The following is a 17906-nucleotide window of genomic DNA, read 5'->3' on the forward strand; positions in this document are numbered from 1 at the left end:
CAGGCACCTAATCGCCAGCACACAAAGTCAGCCGCCTAGCCCGCTCAGCCACCGCGACTTCCACAAAATGAAAGTCGGACAACTGGTAGTCTAGACTGCGTACTTTGTGTACCCCTCTGATGAGTGTAAATTGGCACGGCTCCCACGGCCGAAAGCTATGATTACACGATGCCATTTAGAAAGTGGTCAAATGCAACATATGTCATATTTGGGATTTCACTTTCTTAGTGGAAGTCGCGGTGGCTGAGCGGGCTAGGCGGCTGACTTTGTGTGCTGGCGATTAGGTGCCTGACTCCGAGGGTGCGGGTTCGAATCCCGGATGGGACTCAACCGAAAAAAAGTACTAGAATTTGTACTTTACTAAGAAAGTGAAATCCCAAATATGACATATGTTGCATTTGACCACTTTCTAAATGGCATCGTGTAATCATGAAACTAAATTGTTGACATCCAAGACTGATCAGAGATAACTTGATATAAATACGTACAATATTATGCATAATTGTGAGCATTTATATACGCCAGTTAGGCTTGTTTGCCAATTCTTTTCTTCCTTCTTGTATGGTATAAAATATATTGAAACCATATATACACAATAAGGATACTTATCAATATACTATCATGAAATGATAATTCATATCAAAAATTCATTATTAATTGTAACCAGTACAAAGCAATACATTGGCATTCAAATTTTAGGAAAATATAAATATAGAACATTAGTTTCATCATGTATCAGTAATAACTTAGACAAAGACTCCTGTCAAAAGTAGTAAAACCTATCTCACAGACATTCTATTGAAAAAGGTATAAGTTACGACCACACAGTTTCACAGAGTTAAAATCCTAGCCTGAGGTACTCAGAAATCCACTTTAAGACAAACCATTCACTAAGACAAGGGTTATGTCTAGACAGGTTAATAAACTGCTTTGATGAGGTAAACATGCCATCACCTACAATAAAATAACATTATGCTAACACCAGTTAAGGGTCATTAAAGATCCAGCCCAGAGTAAGCAATCAGGCATCCAGTAAATGTGCCAACAAGATTAATGCCACTTAGAATAGGATTAAAAGATTAAGTACTCCCTCTGTCTGGTCACTGAAGTTGTTCTGGTAGGACACACCCCATATTTGTTTATTCTGTATTTCATTGGCTATTGTAGGTTACACCCATTTTTGTATCAGTCAGCAAATCAGAATCTTTGTATTGTTTAAATTGTAGTTAAATAGTCTTCAACTCCATTTGTCAATGAGTAGGGTTTAGACTCCCAACACAGGTCAGCTCTAGCCCTCAGCCCAGAGGGTTGTACCGACTCTCTGTGGCCACCCTTGTTACTCTATCTCTTGTAAATAAAATTGTAATTAGCTTCTTGTGACTTTGGACTCTTTGCTGAGTTAATTCACCCAAGCAAACCAGCACACCATTTAGATAAGGGAGCTCACTGGTACCCTCAATTTGGACCCGAGACCCATATCATAACAATACTAATAACCAGTAAGATGCGACACTGCATCGAAGTATAGTAGAGAACATTGAAGTATGAGATGGTTATATCAACGTAGTCTTGTTCTTGCTTCAAAAAGTCCACCACTTTGAATCAGTGGACTTAGCATCCTGTACCAGCCATCCCATCACAATAAAAATTTCCCATCACAATACACATCAGCTGCAGACAGAAATCTCAGGTTGGAATCGGTTGTGATGATGAGCATCTTGTCTCTGTTGGCTGTCCAATGTTAGGAGGACATTGTCGTCGACCGTAGTCTTGGTGTGTATGTCTTGGAAGGTCAATGTCAGAGTGACGCAGATTGTGTCTTGGCCCTCTCTCAGTACAGAGAAGATTTGTCACTGATCTGGTTCCAATCGTGCACACCAAAATGCTTATGTGCCTTGGCGCAGAGAGGTCTCTTTTTCCGTTGACGTCTGTTACAAAATGGTTTCAAGCTTGGCATGTAGCATTTGAGGCCAAATTCATGTGAAACAAATCGACACAGACATAAAACTGATGTGTCAGCCCGAAATACCTCAGAGTCTACCTCTTAAAATGTTCAGTCACAAACCTATCTCTCAGGCACAATGTTCAAATCATTCTGTCTTCATGCTTAGTTGTGCATGGGGGCCTGCTGGATCTTTTGCAATCAGTTACACTAATAGTTTTCTTGCATTCTGGTAGAACTTGATCATACCATGAACCGAAGCAGTCCACTTGAATTTTGAAGCCACGATCTGTTGCGCATTCTTCCAAGACAATCCCAACTTGCTGAGGCTAATTATGTGACCCCTTTCAACTGCTGTCCAACATCACCAAATTAAATGCTCATTATTCAGAACAGAACTTGGTCTTATTTACTGGAAAATTTGGTGTAAAGTGAACCAATGCCTTCATGTTAATGACAAGGCATGAATTTATACTATTTATGATTTTTTTGTGAAATTACATTCTGCTCAAATCATAAAACTTTCATTTTCAAAACTTAAACTAGTTACTAGTTTCATTACAGTTAAACGTTACAATTGTTAGCATGGTAAAAGTGCAAGATGGCGCTTGAGCCTGCTTACCTGCTTTCCTGGTATTGGAAATACGCTTGAAATGGTTAGGACAGACAAAAACAATGAAACCATACCATACAATACCACACATTTTCACTTTTTATCTAATTGGCAATCTCATGGCAATCATGAGACATTCCAACTCTGCATTGTGAGCAGTGGGCAGAAATAAACTTTTTGAGATTAAAAATGTCATGCCAAAACTATCTGTAATTAATTTAATTTATTTCACATTTATTTTACTCCCCTTCTTTAAATTCATGTATATGTGTAGCATTTCAAAGGATACATTGTCCATACTCACTGTAACTTACACATATACATGCAATGTGCTTGAGTTTCATAACTATTATGATAAATATCAAGGTCATCCTTTCAAATAAGACACATCATTGACAAAAATTATTCCTGATGCAATTACCTAATCTGGATTGTGTACTTGTTTTTGGGTTTTTTTTGGTTTTTTTGTTTTTGGTAAAGCATTTCCTTTCCTTTGCATGGGTGGATCCAGGAATTCTGAAAGAGTTGGAGTGGGAGATGGGAGGGGTTCAGGGGGTTTGAAGACATTTTCAAAAGTTTGTGTGTGTGTGAGTGTGGTGGACCCCTCTGACACAAACACACACCCTGGATTCCCCTAACCCCCAATCCCCTCCTTAATCTACCCATGCTTTTGCATAGGTTTTGCATTGGGACAACCAATGGGACAGGATAAATATTTTTAAGAGTGATTCATAAACACATATGATAAAGATGGAACGATATCTTACAACTGAAACTGATTGCTGCAGGTGACACTCTGTCAACATCAGCATATGCCATGTATCCAGCTATGTCTCTTGCTGGATCTTTCATCTGGAAAGCAGCAGGTAACACTTCAGTCATGCAGCCTGTATTGATCTTGTGAAGCTTTTCTGCATGAGGTTTGATCACAAGTTTGGTATCAGGAGGCTCACTGGTGAACTCAGTATGAGGGGGACTTCCACTCTCCATATCATTCAGACACCTTCAACATAAAACAACAACACTTAGTATAGAATTGTTAACCTGGAATCAAGATCCTCAGACTGGTAGTTACCTGGTGAACACATGACATTAAACATAAACTTCCATGAAAAATGTTTGGTTAATTAATTCTAATTAGACAATAGGAATGTATTCACTGTTAAATTAAATTAACTGAAAACAAAACCTATCAAGATTCCTATCAAATGTGACAAACAAATATGTGAATCACTTTGACACAGGTTTACAACTGGGTAACAAGCTTGAAAAGCCTTTGTTAATGTATGGAGACATGGATTGTGGAGTAAGCTTATAAATTATAACATCACTGGTAAATGTATAAAGGCATAAAATCATGTGTCCCTACCAAATGCCACTGATCGGAAATTTTTGACAGTGGTATCCTCTTCTGCCAGTAGGGCAAGGTGTTTGAAAGAGGCACTGATGCAGAGCAAATAATATTTCTCGCCAATAGTCGAGGTACAAAACCAAGCTGGAAATTGGTCAGCACCTTCTCCCTTGACCGTGACGGACAAAGGGACTGGGCTCCTGTCCACATTAGCAGAATTTCTTCACCCTAAACAGTCAGGAGGCCAGATGCCCATCATATGCCGTTATTTAAAATTATCCCTTGTATTCCTCGTCTGATTGTAACAAAATATCCCAGCCTTGTAGTTTTTTTCTGATGCCTGGATGGTATAGTGACTGATCCAATTTGATCCTATTTCTGTGTTTTTTACCTCGATATTTAATCATGTCATGTGAAAATATGATGTCTACAGGCACGTAGCAAGCCATTTCTTTCGTTATAAGTCCGAAAGATTGCAAAGCTCTATATTTAGATAGTCTTGAGGGTTGTCCCGGCTGTCATAGCAAAAAACATACGTAAAGTTTGGTAGCTATGGCAGCTACCCTTTTAAAACACATAGCTGATTTATTTGAATTCGTAAACTAAAAACGACGACTTTGCCATTGGTAGAGAAATCTGAAAATTTTCTTACGTGAAAAAAACTGATAACACCTATTTACCCAAGTACACAACAAATGTCTGTTTGTATTTCTTATGTAACAATGAAGTTCCATTGGTATCCTCAAAACAGTTTTGGCCCATAAATGTTTTCAGACTACATGTGACACAGAGACTACATCTTCCTTGCTGTAATTCACATTTGATGGTATGAACCTACACATGTTATTTGTCATCATTCACTTGATGGTCAGTTAATGAATTCATAATAGGTATAATTAGTGGTAACACCATTCAGATTACTCAACAAAGGTTCCCATTTGGCATATCTCCTGTCTGGAGTAAATACTCAACATTATAAATTAAGGTCTGTAGTGGCAAATATATTGATGTTATGTAATATGTGCATGTAAGTGATGCAAGAGGGTTTATCAGCTGAGTTACAAAAACAAACATTGATCAAAGAATTAACCAATAACACGCTGATTGATAAATAACTATCACTGTGGATTTGTCAAAAAGGCAGTGTTTATGTGTGCAGATTTACTAATCTATACTGACTACACCCTGTCGTAAAGTGCCAGTGCAAAAACAACATCCTCACTTCAAAGAATTAACCACCATTGCTTTGATTGATTGCTCATTATTGGTTAAAAGTCACATGTAACCAAAAAATCAAACATAATTAAAACGCAATTATCAATTATTCATGACATATAATATACATTGCTGATTGTAAAAAATAAATAGACAAAATTATAAGCATACAATCACACTTCAAAAGAGCAATATTTTGTACTAAAAGTGCTTTATGGTTCAACTTCTTTATTATACAAGGTCACAACGTTTCGAGACGGGTTCTAGTCTCTTCTTCAGGTGAAGTGAGGGTAAAACTAAAGGGTTCTAGTATATATACACATAACAGTAGACTGATAACAATGGGTAACAAGATATACAGGTTTCTATTAATTGATGTATAGGCTTTGATTGATAGATGTACAGGCTTCAACTTATGTACAGGCTTCAACTGATTGGTGTGCAGGCTTGTGTTGATTAGGTTAACGAGTTACAGATAAAGATGTTTGGATAAAGATTAGTCACTGAGGATAAGGTGGTTCCATGCATTGGGTAAGTAAACACCTCCGTCTCTGTTGATTGAGGGATTGTTCCGCTTGATTGCAATGGCTTCTAGGAGCTTCCATTTTTTTAAGTCATTGGCGTTCCTAACTAATGTCCTGGTGTTGTCCCAAACAATCTTGTGATTGGGGTTTTGCATAATGTGTTCACATACAGCAGACTTCTGATCCAAATTTTGAACTGGTGTTTTGTGTTCTTTTAACCTGATAGCCAGTGGTCGACCAGTTTCACCAATATATGTCTCTTTACAACTGCATTGGATCTGGTAGATGCATCCTGCTGGGTTGTTGCATTTAGGTGTTGTTGGTCCACGTCCATTAGCTGATAGTAGCGTTTTCAGGTTGGTGTCACTACGGAAGGTGGCGTTTATTCCTGTTGTTTTCTTTGTGAAACGGCTGATGCGATGACTTATCTGGCCATGGTATGGTATGTTAATTCTGATGGGGGAAGGTTCTGGTTTAGTTGACTTGTGGGTTTCTTTCAGGGTCTTGGTGATGGTGTTGCCGACTAGATGGGGTGGGTACTCGTTCAGGTCTTGGAAGGTTGAATTCCTTTGTCTTAATTCGCTGTGGAGGCTGTCTGGGCTGCAGACCGCTTTTGCTCTTCGTGCCAGGGTAGCTACTATGCCTTTCTTGATCTGGGGATGATGGTTGGACTGGTGATGAATATACTGATCCGTATGTGTTGGTTTACAGTAAACACTGGTGGCAATGGATTGTTGGCGTCGGTGGAGAAGAATGTCCAGGAAGGGAAGCTGTTGCTGTGTCTCTTCTTCCATTGTAAACTGAATTCTTAGGTGTTGGGAATTCAAGTATTGCAGCAGGGCCTCTGGATCTTGGTTGTCGTCCAGGAGAGCTAGGACATCATATACTTTGCGGAACCAATGCTTTGGGGTGAATGGTGCAGTTTTCAGGGCAGTTTCTTCAGAGGCAATCATGTATATTTCTGTCAGTAGTGGTGATAGAGGGGATCCCATTGGCAATCCATGGATCTGTTGGTAGAGCTGGCCATTCCAGTTGAAATATGAAGTCTCGAAGCATTTACTTACGAGATCGACGATGCTTTGGGCTGTGAGTTTGGTGTCTAGGTCTGGTAGAGATGTTTCCAGTCTAGTAAATAGGATGTGAATGGCTTCTTTGATGGGTATATTGGTAAATAGGTCTACCATGTCGTAGCTGACTAACGTTTTTGTGTCACCGGTGTTTCTCAGTTGCTGTACGAGGGATGCTGAATCTTTCACAAAGGAGCTGCCAGTTTTTCCCAGTGGGGCTAGGATGCGGGATAGATGTTGGGCCGTGTTGTAGTAGACGGATCCTCTAGAGCACACAAGGATTCTAGTCTTTACAGGGTTCTTATGTATTTTGACGGTGGCATAGGGTTCTTATGTATTTTGACGGTGGCATGGGCATATGGCGGTTGGGAGTTGTTGGGATTGAGGTGGTGGAATCACTGATTTCTCGGTTGGTATGGAGGGTCTTCAGAGTTTTCTTTAGCTGTCTCTCTAGTTTGGCTGTAGGGTCTTTCTTTAGAGGTTTGTAAGTTGTGGGGTCTTCCAGGGTCTTGTCTACTATTGCAATCAAGCGGAACAATCCCTCAATCAACAGAGACGGAGGTGTTTACTTACCCAATGCATGGAACCACCTTATCCTCAGTGACTAATCTTTATCCAAACATCTTTATCTGTAACTCGTTAATCTAATCAACACAAGCCTGCACACCAATCAGTTGAGGCCTGTACATAAGTTGAAGCCTGTACATCAATTAATAGAAACCTGTATATCTTGTTACCCATTGTTATCAGTCTACTGTTATGTGTATATATACTAGAACCCTTTAGTTTTACCCTCACTTCACCTGAAGAAGAGACTAGAACCTGTCTCGAAACGTTGTGACCTTGTATAATAAAGAAGTTGAACCATAAAGCACTTTTAGTTTGATTCCTCCAACTTCTAAATGCCTTTGAAACAACTCAATATTTTAAAACTTGGGCTTACTTCCCTGAAAACAAAGCCCTCATGAGATTGAACCCAGTCATAGGGGGTGGATGTGCACTCAAGTGTAACAACGGCTTCCGCTTCCGCTTCATTTGCTGATAAGCCGAGGGCTCACAGAGTGTTCAGAAACATAATCTGTTTGATGGACATTTTAGAACTATGGCGTGATACTTTATGGATAACAACTTCTTTTATTGTACTCGATGCGTCGTTTCAGTATGAATTCATATACAGTTGTCAAACAAAATCATATACACTAGAAGCTGTCACCCATAGAGAATTATGTAGAGATGTTGGGTTTTGTAAATACATGTTCTCTGAATTTCCATTTGATCCAGTGAAAAATCATCTCAGCAGAGATGGGAACTACTGGAAACTGTCATTCATCTAAGTACACAGAAGGAAATGAAACTGACAAGAGTTTGCACCAGTTTCTATCAGATCCAGTCATCTGAGAAAAATGAATGTACATGTAGTTTCTTTGCAGACCACAGAAACATGTCATGTCTGCAAGTATCACACCTGTCTAATTACATGATGTGGCAGAGACAGGACTCAGGTGCACGAGTCATAAATCAATTCATTTTGTTTATGGCGTATAGCCTGATAGGTGTTAAGTTTAAATTGCATGTGGTCAATGATTGAAGCTGTGTATTGCATACTGTCTTTAGCAGACAGGCATGCAGACATATAGGTGTCAATAAACCACACATTGAGCTTTGACTGGAACAGAGGCTGCTTCCGACTATCAACACGTTTTTTATGTAACAAGTGGATTATTTACTTGTTTGAGCAGTGCAGCACAGCTGTTGAAAACACATTTTCCCCCAGCGCTGGGGGAAATTTAGTGAATCGTTTGAACTCTGATTTCGTGGGCTTTTTTGTCATTGCATTTTTTTAACTTTATAGGTTCAATTGATATTTTTTATGATTTGTTTCAGTAACTTTATACTGAAAAGTATCAGAATCTGCAAAGTTGTGTTTTACGGTGCATGTGACCTTTAACTAAATTACTTAGAATGGCAGACATCATACAATTTGTTACAAGGTGTACTATCTTGGATGACCGATGTGAGGTTTATCAGGTTTTCACCAATGTGAAAGACCTGAAACAATGTGTCTTTTTTTAGCAAATTAGACTGTTGCAAGATGCACTACATACAGCAGGATTATTTACCAGCTACAGATGAATGGAATATCATTCTTTTATGTGGATATTGATGGATACATTCCTGAACATGGTAGTAGCCTGACATTGTTGCTATAACATTGGTCTGTTTTAAATTCATTATTTGCATTTTGTTTTAATTTATTTGTTGTAGCATTCAGCAGAATCTATATGACAGAAAACACACACTAGTTTGCACATAGGGCATGTGTGAAACAGGGTCCTCATTGGCAGTCTATACAACGTTTAAATGTTACAGTCATGTTAGAGATTTACTATAAGTATAAGTAGACCTTGTGCTCTTTAATTAATTTACAAATATGACAATGAACTAATTAGGGTTATGAGACAAAAACTAAAGCTATACATTGGCTTCGTTATTTTTACGTCCTAATAGTTTCTTGCCATTTCTACCACTGGCATATGATTAACCTTCAAAGTGTTTCATTTGTTTTCATAATACATTTGTAATGAAGTGAAAATGACTTCACCTTAGTTGATCTGTCAAAAATAAAACTCTCAATTGCTCATACGGGCTGGGCAGCAGATGTCACGAACCAGTCACAGATTCTGAGATATCATCCGGGTACAAAAAGAACAACCAGTCCACAGAAATTCCTCTGCATCAGTGCCTCTTAAAAGGTCACATGCAACGTAAAACAAAACTTTGCAGATTCTGGTACCTTTCGGTATGCACCTACCGAAACAAATCATAAAAAATGCCAATTCAACCTATAAAGTTGAAAAAAACCGAAAAAAAAATGAAAAAAAAAGCCCGCGAAACCGGAGTTCAAACGTTTCACTAAATTCCCCCAAGCGCTGGGGGGAAAACTGGTTTCAACAGCTGCCCTGCGTCCATAACGCATGCGCAGTGAACAGGTTCATGGAGCTTGAAACAGTATGCATGCCCAGCGTCTGAGGTCGTGAGCAGTAGTCTAATCTTGGTTGTGTACACAAACAAGTAAATAATCTACTGGTTACGTAAAACAACTTGTTGATTGTGGTAAGCAGTCTCTGTCACAGAGAAAGCTCAGTGTCTGGTTTATTCACACCTATATGTCTGTTTGCCTGTCTGCTAAAAACAACATGCAATACACAGCTTCAATCATTGACAATGTGCAATTTGAACTTAACACCTATCAGACTATACGACATAAAGAAAATAAATTGATTTATGACTTGTGCACCCGAGTCCTGTTTCTGCCACATTATGTAATTAGGCACATGTGATACACATGACATGTTTTTATGTCTGTGGGTTGCAAACAAACTACATTCATTTTTTTCGGATGACTGGATCTGAAGGAAACTGGTGCAAACTCTTGTCAGTTTCAAGTCCTGCTTTGTACTTGGACGAATGACAGATTCCAGCCACGCAGTAGTTTACCATCTCTTTTGACATGATTTTTTACTGGATCGAGCGCAAATTCAGAGAACATGTATTTTCCAAACCCAACATCTCTATATACATTCTTCATGGATAACAACTTCTTTTCGTGTATATGATTTTGTTTGACAACAGTATATGAATCCATACTGAAACGACGCATCAAGTACACAAAATGAAGTTGTTATCCATAAAGAATCTTACTTTCTTGTGACTGGCTATATTTCTAAAATGCCCATCAAACAGATGATCTTTCTGTACACACAATGAACCCTCAGCATATCAGCAAATGAAACAGCCAATCAGAAGCCGTTGTTACACTTGAGTGCATATCCACCCGCTATGACTGGGTTCGGTCTCCTGAGGGCTATGTTTCGGGGGAAGTAAGCCCAAGTACAAAATATTGCACTTTTGAATCGCGATTGTAGGCTTATAATTGTGTTTATTTGTTTTTTTAAAAGCAGCAAATGTATATTATATGTCATGAATAAGTGATAAATGTGTTTTAATTATGTTTGATTTTTTGGTTGCATGTGACCTTTAAGGAATAAGAGGATTTAGCAGGCATGATTGACTGGATATGTTTGTTTACCTAATCAGGCCCTGGTACACCAAACTCCTACCACCTCAATCATTTGGAACAGACTCAAAGTTTACCAGAGCATTTGCTATCATGGAAAAATGTGAAGACTTGCCATAGCATGGCAATAAACATACCTTTGAGTAAAACAACATAGTTGATTATTGCTGTTCTCCATACATGGAGAAATATGGACATGTATGGAGAAGATGGACATGTATGGAGTCATTGTGCCTGTCTTGGTCTCCTCTCTGTCTAACTGTCTTCGTAAGATTAGAAATTATCCACTGTTATCAAGTAACTTGATCACATGATACATGGCTCTGACTTTGAACACGCCAAACATGGCCACACCCTTCGTTCTTGCGTAATCTGTTGCGACTTCAAGAACTGACAACACTAACAATACAGCTTAATTATTATAAATGTAGTTACGATTATATTGCTGGTTGTACTATGTGTATATATTTATGAAAACTTGTTGGCTTTAATGTATTTTCTAAAAAATATGTTTCAACTTCTAACTCGCACCATTCCAGGACAAGCCGAATAGAGACGATACGGAAGGACGCGATCTTTTTCCAGCATGATGTCATTGCTGCTATATGTCATGTAAGACCCGTGTGAGTGCACAAAGCAAGAGAGAGGTGCCAAACACGACTTTGCCAACAGACAATGACCTAAGCGAAGAATAAGTCTAATGTATTAGCAATTCACAGATTTTGAGGATAATCCAATGTTGGATATGTGAAGAAGTCATGATAAAGGAATAGACTAGATTTTAGATTTATGCCGATGGATACGTCTCAAGTTGATTTCCAATGGAGATGAGCACGAGCGGTAAGTAAACAACAGCAAAATTGAAATCATTCTGAGTGCTGCGATATCTAAATTGTGTTGAGTTCCATAAGGTGGGTATAAATACCCACAACACTCTTTGATTAGAATGTAAGACAATGCAACAATAACATATATAGCAGTGAATGAAGTGTTTATGTTATAGTACATTCTTGGTGAATATCTATCAAATGGAAAGAGTAATGTGTAATTAACATTAATTTGAGTTTTTATGTAATATGTTCCACTCATTCATGTTAAGACATGATCAGTATCTAACGGTTCTTAAAAAAACATAATGACTTAAAAATTTATCACTGTTCACAGTGCCTGTAAGGTCAAGCTCCTGTGAGGTCAGCCTGAAAGATTTAGTTTGTTTGGCTTAGATTACACAACAAAATACACTCAAATGATCATAAAAAGGGAGGTAATTGCTACAGGCACGTTTATAAACATTCCATTTTCTTTCTTTCATATTTATATTTAGCTTTGGGATAACTACTGTTTGTAAACCAATACTGAATGTGCCAGTACATTTTGCCATTTATTTAATGTGGAAATAGGTTCAAATACTTTGAGATACGTTTTTTTTCTATATTAAGATAATGCTTATTATTATAAGCACTGGGAAATGCAGACCTTTAAGAACATTAAGAACAGAATATAGACAACTGATTTAGAAGCCAATTTTGTGCTTTAACTTCTAATACATGTTTTGTTACTGATATACACTCTTCATGTCAAAAGAAAGTGATTCAAAGTCATCAGTGTGTAGAATTTTTTCTAAATATCATAAATATAGTCTGGTGAAAAATTATCTGAAATATAGGAAAATACTAAACATTTTGAGCAATTATAAATATACATTTAAACAACAAAATTTCAATATTTGCTTTTATTAAATGTTGTTTGTCTGCTTTTCAGATTTACACTGGACAATTTTGAAGAAATGGTATTAATGTTAAAACACTGAAGATTAAGTTCAGCTACCGGTAGATGATTATATTCCTGAGCCATTTGCTCTTCACCCTGAAGACTTAGATTCGATTCCTCACATGAGTACAGTGTGTGTGGCCCTTTTCTGGTGTCCCTAGCCATGACATTGCTGGAACATTGCTAAAAGTGGTGTAAAACTAAACTCAGTCAGTCAGTAAATCATGTACTATCCCTGAAAGATTGTGGGCATCTTCTGTGACATCCCCACTGCTCTTCCTGAACCCTAACCCTGACTTGTGTGTATCCTGTCTCCTCTGAGAGAAATTGTGATGCCCCCTGTACAACTTTCAGGTAGAAGATTTTGGGCACTCTTGTAAATTCTCTGTTGGTCGTGACTTTCATATGTCTACTTTTAAATCATATAGTGGTAAACTCTAATGGAATTGCACTTTCTGAAATTGTATATTACTGCATGAAATGTTGTTCCGAAAGAGTTCACTTTGCTGGATACAGACTGAAGCCAGTGAAGGACATCCAATTTTCATTTTCAAACAATAAATAAGAATATCTTCTGAAAAATGATGAATATGTCCACATGCAATTTGTCCTTAGCAGCGTAAGTGGATATATAATTTCAGTTTCCTTTAGACTTGCACTAGCTGCACAGGATATATATCAATCCTAGTGAGCTTTCCAACAGCTATTGTCAAATTGTCTGGGAATACAGGAAACTGTCTCGTCATACGAGCAACTCCTGATTGTTTAATTGTTTAACTGTGTTGTAAAGATATATGTTGAAAGAAAGCAGGAGTGAATACATGTCATATATATATAACGTTTTACATAATTGTATTGCACTTTCTCTTGTAGACTTTTGGTGGCGTGTGCATGTGTATTTTCTTAACACATGTTTGTATTCTTTGTATGTAAGACATACTTAAACAAACTGTCCCTCTCATATCATTGTGTGAGGTTAAATTGTTCAAAACATCTATGTCAATGTCAGTAAAGAAGAATTTACGCACATGCCTAATAATCTTCTATGAAAGAAGCATTTTTGTGGATACGTTGCTAGTGTATACTAAATATTTAAAGGCAAGTACTGATAAGCTAGTGTGTGACTTACATGGAACAGATTCACAGTTTGTCACTTCTAGATTATTCATCTAGATTTAACGCAGAAAATATACGTTATCACACGAACATACATGTATACATATTGTATACATGTTATACATTCCTTGCACATACATAAAACAAAGGGTCATCAAAGTTCCCAAATAGGACGTTTTGTATCTCAACTGTTCAGTATAGTCCCTGATTTGTTATCTATGACCAATCGTATCATGAGATACCTGTCACATAGGAAGTGACAGGTGATGGGGCGTGGGCTGAATTTCGGCATGTTCGGTCACTAGACAGCTTGGATACAGATTGACTATTGGTTAGATCGTTGACCAATTGATACGCTAGATTTCGGCTTTATCAACTCAAGCTATCATGAAAAAGTTTGTGTATCGTGAACATACATAATCCTAAGGATGCCTGAAATGTACATATAGGACTAACAACCCAATCCAACCATTGAGTAGAGATAGTATTTATTTGCATATACATTTTGCACACACTACTTGTATATCAAACATAACGGATTGCTGAACATTTCAATATAATCTGCACTTTGTTACGAATAAATATCATAATTCAAGTACATGTATCATAGAATTAAAAAAAGTTACACGATACTGATTTATTGTGATGTATACACTTGTTGTTGAATCTCCCCAAATATTTATGGAGATGGGCATACTTATATTTTGACAATGGGCATGACTCTACGGTTAGGAGATAAACATCATGTGTTGGCCAATTTCCGGGTGTTATTGAGTATTTGAAGCACAGGAATGCATTTGGAACCGACGGCATCAGCCGGAGGTTTCAAATGAAATATTCCCGTGCTTCAAATACTCAATAACACCCGGAAATTGGCCAATACATGATGTTTATCGACATTGTAAACACAAAAGTAAACCAAAGGGGTTTTACTGTCTGCACTCGTTTACATCGAATATGGACACAGCAGTGAAGTGTCATCAGCTGGCCGTTTCAGCTGGTTCTCATGGTAGCATCTGGAGTTGCTCATTTGTCGTCATTTGACGTCATTCTAACTTTACGTCACAATATGATTTGAATGACGTCACCACTGTTGATGACACAACAAAACAATTGTTTACGTGTCGATACGCGGTGAATAGTCTTTCAGTTTCCGGGAATCTGATACCATTTAATCATGTTTTTCAACCAATCAGATTACAGAACACAGTAACTTTTGGTTTACAATGATGTAACAGCGCATTAGTTTGTTTTACACTTGTCACGGGACAAAACTTTACCTGGACATGCATTCAGCCAGAGGCTGTTATTTTGAGGTTGAAAGATGTGTTCATATAACTCATTTAGTGTTGTCTGATTGAATGATTGAATGATACGCATCAATTCCGTAACTGATATATTATCCTCCTTTTATTGACAATGGATCTGATACACCTGATCACTACACTGGATATGATAATTACAGAGATCAAATGCAAATGTTTCTTACACAATGCTTATGTAAATTGCATTGAAAAATTACATTTCAAATCAACATGAAACAGCTTGAACAAAATGCCCCAGTTACTTTTGTATGGTTTATGTGTACTATATATGTATATTATGAGTAGATGCAAGAGTTATCACTTCATTTTCGATTATGTATTATTGTCAACTTTAAAAATCAATAGTCGCAAATGAGTTACTAAATTAGTAAATTGGTTCCTTTCAAACCTACACGAACATGGGTGTAATACAGTATAGCTATTTATGTCTACGATTCATTATATGAACTATTACAATGAATGAATGAATAATATAATTTAGATAAGGTTTTGTAACCTTGTCACTGTTAATTCCATCAATGTGCAAACATAGTATCTTAGTATTCACTTCCACTGACGAGTAACAAACACTTACCTCCTGTAACAACATCTCATAATCCCCTTTCTAGCAGACATGTGTTCATTTGCCTGTCTAAGCCCCAGCAATTGTTATCAAAACACATTAATTGTTCTTCTGATTAACACAGAATGTAACCTCTCACGTAAGAAAAGCTAATCTTTGATCATTACTGCTAAATTGGTTGAAATAATAGGTACAGTATGAATTTAAAATGTAAAACGCATATGTGAGTCTCTCACTGAATGAGAGGTGCTTTTTATTACCCCCAATACACGACTCTCGCTGTGAGAAGCTAATTAATTAGCCCCACATACACGTCTCGGCCTTAATGAGTTAATGCATCACAATAATCGTCTACTGCTGTATTCAAAAGTTGCTCACTCAATGGTGAACTAGTGAACAAAGTTTCATCAACATCGACTTGCAGTCAGCTGTCCATAGGACCCCTGCTATCGGCAGGACCATCCATCTCAAAAACGTCCATATGTTAAAATTATATTATATCAGTATATAATGTATTACGGAAGAAAGCTAAATCCTTGTCGGAGATTAAGAGAGCCACTAGGTGTCAAAGCCGTGCGCAAGTCGCAAGTTACTATTACGAACAACCCCAGCAAGACAGACCAGAACCAAACACTGTTGGTTAGATTCCCAAACTTGGGTGAGAACAACGTCATAGTACCTGGTACGGCACGATTGGCGTTTAACATCACTTTGACTTCAGGCAACGACAAACAGGAGCTTGTGAATAATGTGGGTCGTGCTATAGTCAAGAAGGTCATTATAAAAATTAGTGGAAACGAGGTGCTCAGCATAGACGAAAGCGATATATATTACTGTTATACAGACTTGTGGAAAAGTGAGGTAGAACGCCCAAACTTGGAGTTCGACGGATGATAACAATCTACACAGTAGTGGGCGCCGCATCAAAAATGGAAGCGAGGGGATAACCATTCAAGTAACGAAGAAGGCTCAATCACGTGGGAAACTGAAATTATATTTATATGTAATTATGGATGCGCCACTGCGCTATTATATGCGGGCGGACGGGTTGTGGGAGGACCGTTTTTGTATTGGATTTGTTGGAGGGGTATTATAGGGAAGTATTTGATAAAATCGTTATATTGTGTCCTCCTATAAACATGAATAAAACTTAAAAAGGAAACAGCTTGGGTGATGACGGACCCAGACGTACACAGAGTTGACCCGGGGACACATCTGCAAGAGTATTTAACCTTGTTTCACAACAAAGTTAAAGGAATACCGACATTGTTCATCCTTGATGATTGCAACGCTAACAGAGAAATAACAAAGAAGAGAGACATACTGTCATATTTAGCCTTCTCTGGCCGGTACGCAAATCACAAAATAATGGGTGCTGATACAGAAATTCAACTCTGTGATGAAAGACTTGAGGGAGCAGATGCGTTGGGTGGTATTATTTCACTGCAAGGATAGGGATTCGTTCGAGGGGGGTTCAGAGTAAATCGAAACGGGAATAGGTGAAAAAACAGCTCGCTGAAACTAAGCATGCCAAGCTCGTGTTGAAAACCAACCAGCCAGTAGGGTGGGGAGTCCTGTGGACAGCCGACTGCAAGTCCCCACACTCCCGATGACCTAGTGGTCGGCCTAGAAAATAACCTAGTAATTTTTAGTAAATGTTAGTAAATTTTAGTAATGTTTAAGAAAATGTTAGTAAAATGACTGTTTTTGAAGTTCTTGTCGTGTGTAATCTAACCTTTATCTCTATGTGTTTAGTGTACGTTGGATATTTTTTTTAAAAATAAAAACTAGAGTATTATATTATAAAGTGGAGGCGGATGAATTACTAGAGCAGTTGTTGGTTCCAGTGGACAACAAGCAGCGTGGTAGACTGACAACGCTCGTCGTGGGTGGTAAAGGTAAGCAATATTTAGGCGAAAACATAACCACTGATAAGATTCAGAAAATGTCGGACGAGGAAATCAATAAATTATACTCTAGATATGAGACACAACACAATATTGTAAAAGATTGAAGGTCCTGCGGAGATGGGAAAACTCCAAGTGGAGAGTCCTGCAGTGGGGATACCCTACACCTCTGTGGACAGCAAACAGGTCCCTGTGATGCAAGTTACCAAGAAGAAAAACCCCAAAAGAGTTGAAGCCGGTAGAAAAAATGCCTTGCTAAGACACAATAAACAAAATATGTGGGGTCCTGCAGGACTGCAAGTTCCCAAGTGGGTAGCCGTTGGTGGTGTAGTAGCCACTGCTGCTGTTTCATTACATGTCCTGTGGACAGCCTACAACAATCCCCCACCACAGACAGTTCCAGACACTGGGGGTAGACAGCCGACTGCAAGTCCCC

The 17906-nt window shown here is 38.1% G+C and overlaps 1 protein-coding gene across 2 annotated transcripts in view; it reads right to left on the minus strand.

Moving 5' to 3' along the window:
* LOC137278153 (ras-specific guanine nucleotide-releasing factor 2-like) overlaps positions 1–17906 on the minus strand; it is an 802775-nt gene that overhangs the window by 388401 nt on the left and 396468 nt on the right. For both annotated transcript variants that reach the window (XM_067810323.1, XM_067810322.1), the window contains one exon: positions 3323–3558. In XM_067810323.1, coding sequence (XP_067666424.1) covers positions 3323–3558 — 236 coding nt within the window. The remainder of the gene's footprint in view (positions 1–3322; positions 3559–17906) is intronic.

Source organism: Haliotis asinina, chromosome 3 (genome assembly GCF_037392515.1).
Source record: "Haliotis asinina isolate JCU_RB_2024 chromosome 3, JCU_Hal_asi_v2, whole genome shotgun sequence".
Lineage (NCBI taxonomy): Eukaryota > Metazoa > Mollusca > Gastropoda > Lepetellida > Haliotidae > Haliotis > Haliotis asinina.